The sequence below is a fragment of the Spea bombifrons genome, chromosome 2, assembly GCF_027358695.1.
Source record: "Spea bombifrons isolate aSpeBom1 chromosome 2, aSpeBom1.2.pri, whole genome shotgun sequence".
Taxonomy (NCBI): domain Eukaryota; kingdom Metazoa; phylum Chordata; class Amphibia; order Anura; family Pelobatidae; genus Spea; species Spea bombifrons.
The window spans coordinates 123,110,067-123,122,391 of record NC_071088.1 but is presented as its reverse complement, the minus strand read 5'-3'; the positions used below and the strand labels follow the sequence as shown (position 1 = coordinate 123,122,391).

Sequence of the window (12,325 nt, the reverse complement as noted above, 5' to 3'; positions counted from 1 at the left end):
AAACTCTGCAAGGTGGTGTATGGCTGGGAGGCTCAGTCTGTTTAGTAAATAAACCAGCCATGTCAAGTGAATTTTTGACATGTTTCTATTTTTGGGGATATTACATGTAATTTATTTAATAGTCCCACATAGCGTGTGCGTGTACGGCTAAGCCTCTCCGCATTTTGCTCAGGCTTTTATCTCCTGCGTCGTTGGTCATCTCTGGGTCATTGGGAGTCCAAGCGTACCTCCTCCAATTTATATGAATCCAGAAGAGTGGACTTGAAAGGTTTTGTAGTGAACTCCGGTGCATCTTTGACATGATTCAGTGCTGATGTAACCCTCTGAGTGGAAAGGACATTTCTTGCTCCTGGCTACCTGCGCTAGATTTCCAGCCATTTCTTCCACTACCTGCACAAACGCTCTATCTGTAACTCACGATCCATTCACTTTCATTAAGAGGCTCCTGCTGCCTAACGGCTGATCAACCTGCAGACGCAAATGATAATGTTATGTTTTTTGTGTGAATCCCGTATCACATAATGTACGCAAGCATAGCCGTAAAAGAAACACACCTTAAACCACGACATCTGTTTCCTTATTTTCTCTGTTTGTACTAAAAACGCAAAGACGTTTAAGTAGACATTTGCTTATGGTGTCCCCTACACCGAAGGGACACTTCGCTTAGCATGTTAAAGGAACCATGCAGCCATCATATACATTAATCTTTTGGAACTCCCCGCCTGTATTTGCGCCGTTCCCCAGCTAAATGCCAGGCGGCAGGTATTCGGCTGAACACGTCTCCCTGTATGTGCTGCTCGCCCCCCCAGTGGGCTCCGGCGCCGGCTCATGAAGTATTGGGTGCCGTCTGCTCGCCCAGAAGCCTGTCTGCGGATATGGCTTATGCGTAAGGCACGTGCACTCTATTAGCGTTCATGTTTGCAGTGGCTGCGATGCACCCTGTGTTTAGGCACACTGGGGAAATCATATTGACACAAACTCAGAAACTTCCAGTGTGGCGAGTTCCTTGGGGTCTCTGCGATAATTACTATTCTAATGCATATGTTGTTACTCCGCTCCCTCCCGGAGCATCTGCTGCTCGCTACTTAGCGTAAATCTCTTGCTGCTTTTTACTGTAAATTAGTGTTGAGCGATAGGTAACCGCTTGCGTGCTGCATTATCTGCTTGCATGGGAGTGACGGTACTCGCGGAAATGTTATTTTGAATCTGGGCCACTACAAGGAGGATCGGGCAACCTCTAACATTAACCGATGATTATGGTGCAAGTGGTCTTGTCATCGTGGCCTGCTGATGGTACCCTTCCGCTCATTATGGTGAGAAAACCCAATAAAATCAACATTAAAGCTTCTGCCCCCCCTCCCCCCGTAAATTCATCACATGTTATCATATATAAAAAATCCATTCTCAGTAGATAGTGAAACGGCTTCCTCGGTTGGATTGACCCCGGGAATAGTCTTGACTTTGGCCGGATGAGGTATAGAGGGCATTAAATAGATATCGTTTTCTAAACAAGTCCAGGACAGTGGCTGGGAATGTTTATACAGAGCAAATACTTTATATGAGGAATGGAGTGCATTGTACCGTCCTTTCTTCTTACTCCTTGCTGCTCTTATTTGAGACTGTGTGTGTGTGTGTGTGTGTGTGTGTGTGTGTGTGTGTGTGTGTCTGTGTGACGTGTGTGTGTGTGTATATATATATATATTGTGTGGGGTCAACAATGGCGCAAACTATACAATAGATATTAAGCGCGCTCAGTATATGTCTATTGACAGAAATAAAAAAAATATATACGGTATATACACAACCTGTGTGTGTTTTTGGTTCTGGAAGTCATGTTGTTGAGTTTACTGCAGACTGTAACAGGATTTTAGTGGGCAGCTTGCAGTGTAGCGAATGTTTTTGTAGCTCCCCCTCTCTCTATCTCTCCCTTTTCTCCCCATCTCTCTTATTACCCCCCTCTCTCCTCTTATTACCCCCCTCTCTATCTTTTACCTTTCTTAATTCCTGTGGCTGGAGCGTGTTTCAGTGCCCCGTCATGGTGTGTGCGGGTACAGTGCTGAGTGCTGGTGTATGACATCATGCTTGAGTGAGCTCCTTCCAGTTGTTTGCACAGGGCCCTGCTTGTATGGTTGAGTTAACAGTGAGACTCAGATGATGTGATTTCATAGTCTCAGAGGTTTGTACTCGTCGTAGTACGTGTGCTGGGTTAAGTTTCTCCAGGATCAAACCTTTTCAGATAATTTCATTTTCACATTTTGTTATGAAAAAATATCACGTTCAGTTGAGCAAGGTTCTTAGGAGGGCTTCGTTGCAGTACATTGTGTTATCTTTGAAACTGGTAGAGGTACTGAATTGTACAGTTTTCAAACAAAATGAGCTAAAACAGTAAAATGTATACCTTTTTAATGTCTAATCTACATCTTGTAGTTCTACGCAAGATATCAAAAGAGCTTACAGATAGGAAGCTAATAGAAAGCATCCGGGAGAATGAATGCTGCATTCTAGCACTCTGCCCTTCATTTTTTAGGAATGTAAGAGATTCACCGGTATTCTTTCACATCGATCTGCTATCTGAAGCAGAGGCACAGCGAGGGCAAGTTATAATCACAGCGTCAATGAATTAAGAAGCTTAATTATATCTTTAAAAAAGAAATCACAATATTGGTATTAATTCATTGTTTCTGTATTAATGCCATCAGCGCAGTTTAGGCGTGCATTTCAATCAGGCAATTAATTGGATCTCACAACTTTAACCGTTTAGCTCTGTAATTTGTGTATTTGCCGCTTGGAAAAGGCTTGGAGTCTCGGTACTGAAATGCATGGCTGGGTCCTCGCGGTGAGCTCCTCTGGCGGTCTGCAACACTAATTGGTTAGCTCGCCGAATTCCCCCACTGCAATTATCTTGTGCGTTAGGTTGCTTGTAAAGCTTTTAGGAGAATTAATTTGTACACAAAGAGGTTTCTCCTTTGAGCCATGTCCAAGTGACCCAAGGTTCTTAAAATCGATAACAAAGCGCTGTTAAGGCAATCTGCGTAGATTGTGACAAACTAACCCTGAGTTTGCTGCAGTACCTGATCCGGCGTGCTACAGATCAACGTCCCGGGGATGATGGGAATTGTAGTTTATGGCTGCCCGCCGTTTGCTTCCTTTTGGTTTTATATTGGTTTTTTGCTGTAGATAGGACTCAGTAGCTATTTGTTACGCATAAATGCGGATGTATTTTAATACGCAACATCTTCTTTTTTTTTTTTTTTTTCTTTTCCAGTTGGTTGGTGGAGAGTTTGATCTGGAAATGAACTTTATTATTCAAGATGCAGAAAGCATAACCTGCATGTCGGAGCTTCTGGAACACTGTGACATCACGTGCCAGGCGGAAATATGGAGCATGTTTACAGCCATCCTACGGAAGAGTGTCCGTAACCTGCAGACCAGCACAGAAGTCGGCCTCATTGAGCAAGTGCTGTTGAAGATGAGTTCTGTAGATGACATGATTGCAGGTACCCGAGCGGATTGCTGACCTTTAACTATTTAGCTCATGAACCGTTAATGTATCCCACAGAGGCGCACTATGGTCAGATACAGTGATGGGAGTTACAATTAATTGGTGACATTATGTCTTTAACCCCTTAATGACAAAGCCTGTACATGTACGGGCTCAAATGCATTGTTTTCAATGGGTTTAGGGACCGCCCGTTATCCTTAAGAAGTTAAATACTCTGGAACAGAAGGTTTCGGTACACCGGAACAAAAGGTGGGGAGAACGAGCATGCCGGAGCATTAGACATATGTAAATAAACACAGATTTAATAGATCTCCAATATTCGAGAGTCATCTTGACTGCCTCCTTGATATTTTAAGTTGAATTGATACAAATCCTGCATCAGGTTATAATGGTAAGCATGACAAATGTGTGTTTAGCGAATTGCCAGAAAAGGTGACCCAGTCGGACCTCTTAGGAGGCTGTAAATTAACCCACTAATGGCCAAGCAATTGCTCTGGATCCTTTCTTAGCAGTCACTAGACGGTGGTTGTGTGGAGCACATGGGAAACCTGAGCTTTCAAACTAGATGGGATGAAGATTACGTGCAGCCGAGTTACCTTTTCATTTTCAACTTCACTGAGTAGATCTGTCCCTAGGGATTAATTGCTCCAGTTGTCACAAAACAGGTATTGCCTAGTGCCTGAATTTTATGATAATGCAGGACCTGGATTCTGGTCTTTTCATAAAGCTTTTTCCCCCTGGGAACCAGGGGACCAGTTGGCCGTTTCTCTCTTTGGATAAATGCAGTTGCTAGCTTTTGTTAGAACAACTTGTTTTTTAGAGACTTGAAAATACCGTATATTGTTCTTTAACTAAGAACAATGCATCATAAAGAGTCCAGACCCCAGTGAGCTTCACTTGTAGTTGTACCAATATAATTAATACATGCACCCCCATTCTGGATGGGTCCTCCATAATGCATATTATTAATATTATATTATAATGTCCCTTACTGAAGTGTTTTACTTCTAAGCACACTATTTGGGTAGGATGTCTGTGGATGATCTGTAACCTACTTACCATTACTGAGCTTTCAATTGTCTGGTCTGCATCTTTTGGTTAAGAAACATTGTAGCGGCACGCAGTGTAGCCCTTTTTATTAAATGGATTTGTATGATGCAGGTAGAAAGCGAGCTCGCTAATTCCGGTTATTATTGAACGCTGTACATGTTGACGGGGTAGACACAGCATTATGAAGTCCTCTAATCGGAAGGGGTCATGTTTAACCCGGAGAAGTATTGCAACACAGACTGATCCGTACACTGTGTCTTCAATGTCCTTCTTCACCATTGGTAACCGTAGACATATTCCGAATGTATGTACAAATGTATAAATCAAAACCCCAGGGAGACCCCCGCTTCACCTTTTCCTCTGTATTCTGATTATTACCTTTCTACCCAGTGGAGTCGCATGAAGATCTGTGGAGAGTTTGCTGAATTATTCAACAAGAATCTAGGAATAAGAAAACTTGAAATATAATTACATTTCTGATTTAAGAATCTAAGACCAAACGTCATTGACTGACCAGAATATATGTGCCTTCTGACTGCTGGGGCTTTCCATATTGTCCTTAGGGATTTACTACAAGTAGTATAACCATTTGCACACCGTTCTAGGTCTATAACTCCTAAGAACGTCTCAATCGGTTGGCATTTCCATTCTTATGTCCCTGGCAAAGCCTTACTACATCTTTTATCCTGCAGCTTTTCACTGTTGAACACCATGAAAAACTTTAAAATCATTTTAATTTTATCATGATGCTCAAAAATCCCCTGAACTGCTGATCCATAGGCACTGAAGAATAATGATATAAAAAATAGTGGCATGTGATCAGTACACATTTTTACAGCGAATTAACCCCGAATCAAATTTTAGATTGCCTTCCGTACAAAACAAGATTGAGATGCTTGCCAAGAATGGACATCAGTTTAATAGCCAGTCCCACCGTGTGGAGCATCTCAAGTTTTAGGTCCCTTGTGCCATTACAGAGGAAATATCTCCATTAACATATCACAACGCGTCTAGAGGGATACCAGCTGGACCCCACTGGTGAGGCCCATGAAACATACGGCTGGCGCTGTTGGTTCCCTTGGATTCTGGACTTCCCTTGGGGCAGGATCAGACTGATATGATGATGGAGAGTTTCCCTCTGCAATGCCACTAATCTGGAGATGCTCTCAAGTGAGGACTCGGTCTTGTACAGGCTATGTAGCGGTTGTCCCCCCTCAAATTTGTTTTGTATGATGTTTATTTTACTGCACAATCAATGCTTTGATCACTCTTGTAACCCTTTAAGAAAATACCCTGACATGCTTTCCCCCCCCCTCCGTTACAGATCTCCTGGTTGACATGCTGGGGGTCCTGGCCAGCTACAGTATCACCGTCAAGGAGCTGAAGCTCCTGTTCAGCATGCTGCGGGGAGAGAACGGCATCTGGGTAAGCCGTGCTCGCCAATGGCCAGTGTCTTGTCTACATGTTACAGCTCTAGGTTAACATTTATCTCTGGAGGCTTGTAAAATTAAATGATTGTTATGTTGATTGAATGCCTCTTAGTCTAGCCTTGTGTTGCAGGTTTTGTATTAAATATTCATTAACCTTTTTTTTTTTTTCTTCTCATCAATGGTTTCATTCTGCATTTTCCATTCTCCCTGTTTTGGCAGCCAAGACATGCGGTTAAACTGTTATCAGTCCTCAATCAAATGCCACAGAGACACGGACCTGACACGTTTTTCAACTTCCCAGGACGGAGCGCTGCTGTAAGTTGTGTGAAGCAATTTTTAGATGTTTTTTTAATTTAGTCCTATGTACATGGATTTCTTTTTTCTGGTTGTGTCCTTAAATGTTATATTTTTATTAAAAGTGCTATTAAAGAGGTAGTTTAATGTCCCAGGTTACATCGCCTAAAGATATACATTCTTTAATTTAAAAAAAAAAAAATTTTTAAAGAAGGAAAATAACACTTGCTCCTCCAGATGATTTGCGCCACTCATTGGCGGCTTGAAATCATGCTGCGTGGGAAGAGGTGGACAGAAATCATATCATAAATCCTCATTTTAGCACTTGTTTTGGGGAAATATCGCCTTCCATGTACCACTCGTGGGACAGATCATTTGGTGTGTGCTCTTGAAGAGCATGGTGTGCGGCCGTGTGTATCCAGCCGGTGACCGCTTATACTTCCGGATGACCTTAAAGTGCTCGGGACGATCTTAATCCCCAGGCAGTCCCTGCTTTTCACCATACATTAACAGCTGAGCTGGAGTATAGTCTTTTGTCACTTCAGAAGAGGTTAGATTATAAAAGAACCGTGGATTTTCACTCAGGCTGACAGATTCACTGAGCAGAGGGACGGGAATTTTGTCTTCAATACAATATGGTAATAGAAGGCAACGGACCGTCTTCCGGTTGTGGGGAATTAGAATTCTGGTGGCTTAACATCATTCAACGTGTGGTTTACCAAAAGCCTATGTGTTTCCTTCTCCTCTAATAAAACCGCATCTGTTATGGATGTTTCATTGAGTTGGCCGGTGCTGCCATGAAAGCAACCAACATGCTTCGAGGACCTTAGAATATAAAGTTATATTAGAAGTATGGTGGTGTAAGGTTTCTGCTTTGCATTAATGACACAGGGGCAGTATCACCTCTTACTTTCTAGAAATTATCTTGCAAACACCCCCCCAAAAAAAACATAAAAAGCAATAGATGTGTATGTATGTGTGTGTATATATGTATGTATATGTGTGTATATAAACACACACACACACACAATAACGCAGTAAATGTAATTGTTGCCGCTCAGAGGAACCCGCATGCTCTCCAGTGGATGAACCTGCTATGTAAATACTTCTTTTTCTTTTCCTGATTGCAGGCTATTGCGTTGCCTCCCATTGCTAAGTGGCCTTACCAAAATGGTTTCACTCTAAATACGTGGTTTCGCATGGATCCGTTAAACAATATTAACGTCGACAAGGATAAGCCTTACCTCTATTGGTGAGTAATGTGACTGTGTGTATATATGTATGTACGTGTGTGTGTGTGTGTATATATATAATAGTATATGTAGTAGTATTTGCCCCAGGCTGTGACTGAAGCTGCTGTAAGCATCACACCGTTGAATGTCTAGTTCCATGGTGATGGGTTTGTGGTTTTGTTTTTCAGTCGTATGAGACGCAGAGAGGTTGTCTAAGAATCTGAAGCAGGTCTAGATGATACTATGAGCTTTAGACTTCCAGTAAATAGGCTGCACACCCGCGGTTCACAGCTTGCCACCGCCGGCATAGTGTGAATTTACACCTCTGTTTGCATCCCAATGGCATGTTTTTATTTTTTCTTAACATCTGTGTAGCTATTGTATATTGTCTATATAGCTGCTGACAGAATCTAGTTTTACACGGTTTCTTTGCGTAATAAACACATGGAAGAAGATTTAGGGGAAACGGTCCCAAGCGAAAGATGGGGAGGGTGTTGTATGGCGCTGTAGTCAAGCATCAGATCAGTCTTGTGCTTTTTATTCATGTTGTAAATCCTACTTAGTGCCCCGAGTCTCTGTGAAATCAGATGGTGAGTTGCTGCTCCTTCTAATTGTATTCTTCTCAGTTTTGTTATGTTGTGCAAAATGCCTCACATCGGGTACACATTCATTTTTTTTTTTATTGTACACCTGAAGATTCTTATAAGCATATATACAGGTGTGTGTGTGTGTATATAATGTCTAAATAGCGCCATCAGATTCCACTGAATAATGTGTGTGTGTATATATAGTTTTATGTGTGTGTATGTGTTTGTATGTATGTATGTATATATAACAGTTACATGGATTGTTTCGGGTTTAGCACAGGGTAAAAGTAACCTTTCTATGTGTTTGTCAAAGACATTAGGCCATGGTATAAAAGAAGAAATCTGGGGCAAATTGCTTTAGGAGAAGCAATCATCAGACATAGTCTGTTGGCTGCTCTGGTTTGGCTCTACGTTTAACCCCTTGCACAAGAATCCAGTTGTGTTGCGTTTCTGTTGTTGGGTTCCACTCATTTCGTATTAATGTTAATGATCAGCCCCGCTCAGCAGGCCAACTCCAAGCTGTCTTTTATAATTATACTGTGTTTATTTACTGCTCTGTGATATGTAGAGTTCGGGTAAATGGCATGTCTGCCTTGACTGAAAAAAATGTCCTTTTCTTCCCCCTATCAGTTTCCGCACAAGTAAAGGTGTTGGTTATTCAGCTCACTTCGTTGGTAACTGTTTGATCGTGACTTCCCTGAAATCTAAAGGAAAAGGTTTCCAGCACTGTGTAAAGTACGATTTCCAGCCGCGCAAGGTAAGCCCCTTCCGATTTTACCGCTGGTAAAAGAGACCTCATTGCTGTTCATCAGGACCTACCGAGGCAGGTTGCTGTAAACCTTTTTTCCCAACCAACACCAAGAAATGTTTGCCCATAGAACACGAGTGATGTTCCCTCCGGCACATGAAATGGGGTGAAAATAAAATTTTGTCTTCTAGCCATTGCGAGAGCTCTTAAAGGCGTCTGTGATTGCAGCCGATCAGTGCCTGCTTTTGTGTCCTGTGACAATTAAATGTTCCTGGAAATAAATATGAATGAGGCACTTTTTACTTCCAATTATTTGTTGGAAACAGATCAGTTGGAACAGCAGCTTTAGGTGAATGAGCGAATTTGATTGGGCGACTATGGAATTCTGGAGTTAAATAATATTCAGAATATTTACAAAATATGATCTGTACTGAGGTATAAACTGGTATTTTACATTCATTGAGACATAAGGGCATTTGTTTAATTCTAAACACTTAATAGTACAGCTTGTTTGGGCTCATTTAAAGAAGAAATCCTACCAATGTTATGGTTCTGCATTCCACTTTTTATTGCAAAATGCATTTTATTTGTAAATGTAAGGCTCAGATCAGTTCGCAGTATTGGAATGAACATAGTAATTCCCAAGCGCGAGGATACGTTGTATTTAAATAACTTGTGATTTTTGTTTCTAGTGGTACATGATCAGCATTGTTCACATCTATAACCGTTGGCGGAACAGTGAAATTCGCTGCTATGTGAATGGCCAGCTGGTGTCCTATGGTGACATGGCGTGGCACGTCAACACCAACGATGTAAGTGTATCCTCCATCCGGGAATCATGAATGGTTCTTGGAATGCTAAAGATTCTATTTAGAAGATCTGGTTAAGAACCGTCCTTGCAGCGTATAAAATCGTAATGTTTATTCTCAAACTTTACAGAGTTATGACAAATGCTTTCTTGGATCGTCTGAAACAGCCGATGCAAACAGAGTGTTCTGCGGTCAGCTCGGGGCTGTTTATGTGTTCATCGAAGCTCTCAACCCGGCCCAGATATTTGCGATTCATCAGCTTGGACCAGGTTATAAGGTAAAGAACAGTGTGAATGTTTCCTACCTCTCATGTCTTATCCTATAAACAAAGATATTATCGGTTATTTGCACCATGACTGATAGGAAGTATGTTTTGGTGCCGTTACAGAATCAATTATCATTTATATAATCTATTTCTCCATAAACATGCTTCTCAGAAATATGGGAAAAGAGTAGCGCGATTACTTTTTGCTATGAATTATCACTGGGGTGTATTCACTAACCTGGCGTTTAGCAAACGTTTCATCTCCATGATATCACTAAGCACTATAAGTGCCCGGGGACCTCCTTCTAGATGAAGGGCTGAGATAGCCCTGCACAATCTAAAGTTAGTATGGGTAGACTTCATCCCCTACGCTGAAGGATTTGACTATACATCATGCAGGGCCAGCTGAGACGAGGCTTTTCATAGTGTGTAGTTATAGATTAGGGAGATTAAATGTACTGCAAACTCCTCTTTTGGTGAATACATCCAATATAAATATATTTAATGTTACTCTCCTGCTTCTGATGCAGTACATTTCATAAAGTAAATAGCAGATGAACTTTGGCGGTGGGTTATTCTTTGCTCTGTGGGGCGTGAATGGTAGCCGCCATTGTCTCTGTTTGAATCCCTCCATCTAGTATTATTAGGTTTAATCATATTGTGTTTGTACTGATATTTAGCTAACATACCGGGCTGGGACAATTTCTCAGAAATTTCATTAACTCTAAATATAGGCCTTAAATCTGTTCTGTTAGTCATTGACTGATCATTGATTTCAGTGTGTATATAATGCACTGCTTGTATTTTATTCTTTGTGTCTGTGACTTTGATGTACAAAGGTTTTGTCTTGAGATATTGGTGGAATTTAATGTCGGTTCAATTGTAGAGTTGATATGATTTTTAAATAGTAAAATGTACTCCCCCTTTCATTAAGATGGCCCAAGACACACTTGTTTGGTGGTCCAAGCTACAGTATGTGGTAGGGTGTGCCACGTACGTACAGATGTGTATGCAGGGGGATGTTACATCAACATCACTCCTAAAAGAAAGTAAGCACTCATGGTGTACAATGAGTAAAATAAATACATTGGCAAACTATCAGAGTTATACTCGATAAAATAGACAACATAAAATAGAATATGTATGCACACTACTGACGTGGCTGAGGAGGAGGCTGCGTGCCCTCCGTATTCTCTGCACTGGCACAGAATTTGGTGCATTCGGGGGTACATGTGGAAATATAACTGTGCGTAATTGGGTATATTGATCCATACATATATAGCAAACACAATATTATACTCTGTCCTATACAGATTTGTAAAGGACCTCCCAGCTTTAATAGGTATGAAGCCCTGGTATGTGTGTGGTATTGTGTACAGAAGTTGGGACTTCAGATATATGGAATTCTTGGCGTCACAAGTAGACATATCTTCTAAACTTATCTTTAATGAACAATGAAGCCATATTTACTTTTGGAGACAAAAGAACAATGTGCTTCTAGATACAAAGACAGAATAAGAGAGTAATACACAAAAATAATCGAGTAGTCATCTTATTTATAAAATAATACTCCAGCAGTGGCTGCCTGTGCCAATTAAGCAGGTAGAGTCATGTCAGGCATCAATGGTTAAGGAAACTGTCTTATATTTCACACATTAATGCCAGCTATCTAGCCATAATATTTCTATAGCATGCGCATGCTGGCATTGGTTGAAGCCTTCTGCAGAACACACAATAATTGAGTCTTAGGATATGTACCCTCTGGTAATAACTTTTAAAATTGGTGACATAGGTAAAGGCAACAATGTTATTAAGCAATAGCATAAGGGTTTTTTTTTACACCGTTTGATGTTCCATGCCAAGGGCAAGTGTTTTCTTGGTTTATAAGGGGAACTGCACAGTTTTGTGTAGTCAGTAGGGTACCTAGTGTCGGGGTGCTTCGCTAGCGTCGGGTGCTTCGCTAGCGTCAGGTGCTTTGCTAGCGTCGGGTGCTTTGCTAGCGTCGGGTGCTTTGCTAATGTTGGGTGAAGCAGTGTGCTGGAAAGCTGATCTGAAGTTTTCCGTTGGTGTCTTTGGTTCCTTTTTTCCTCGGGGGCACAGATCGTCGTTTCTTCATTCTTCACAGCGATAAATCGCCTCTCCCACCCAGACCGTGGGTAGTGACTTCTTCTGATAACATCAGACGCCCCTTGCATGAAGCCACGTATTTGCCAAAAAAGGCTTCAATTTGAGGTGTTCCTTCATGGCGTTGTGTGCTACTTTGCATATAACCTCATTGCTTCAGGGTTCTGAGCTCCTCAAGGCTTCCAGGTCGTGGGGAAAGAGTCTTGAGAGGACAGAGGTCATGGAAGGTGATTATTCATGTAAAAGCGCCAGGTAAGTAAAGTTAGAGTTTAATAAAAGGACTT

At 41.5% G+C, this 12,325-nt stretch overlaps 1 protein-coding gene across 2 annotated transcripts in view; it reads left to right on the top strand.

The window, feature by feature from the left end:
• Positions 1-12,325, top strand: part of NBEA (neurobeachin) — a 241,553-nt gene that overhangs the window by 43,064 nt on the left and 186,164 nt on the right. For both annotated transcript variants that reach the window (XM_053456345.1, XM_053456346.1), the window contains exons 2-8: positions 3,266-3,497; positions 5,877-5,977; positions 6,202-6,297; positions 7,407-7,528; positions 8,726-8,852; positions 9,536-9,655; positions 9,783-9,929. In XM_053456345.1, the coding sequence (XP_053312320.1) occupies positions 3,266-3,497; positions 5,877-5,977; positions 6,202-6,297; positions 7,407-7,528; positions 8,726-8,852; positions 9,536-9,655; positions 9,783-9,929 (945 nt within the window). The remainder of the gene's footprint in view (positions 1-3,265; positions 3,498-5,876; positions 5,978-6,201; positions 6,298-7,406; positions 7,529-8,725; positions 8,853-9,535; positions 9,656-9,782; positions 9,930-12,325) is intronic.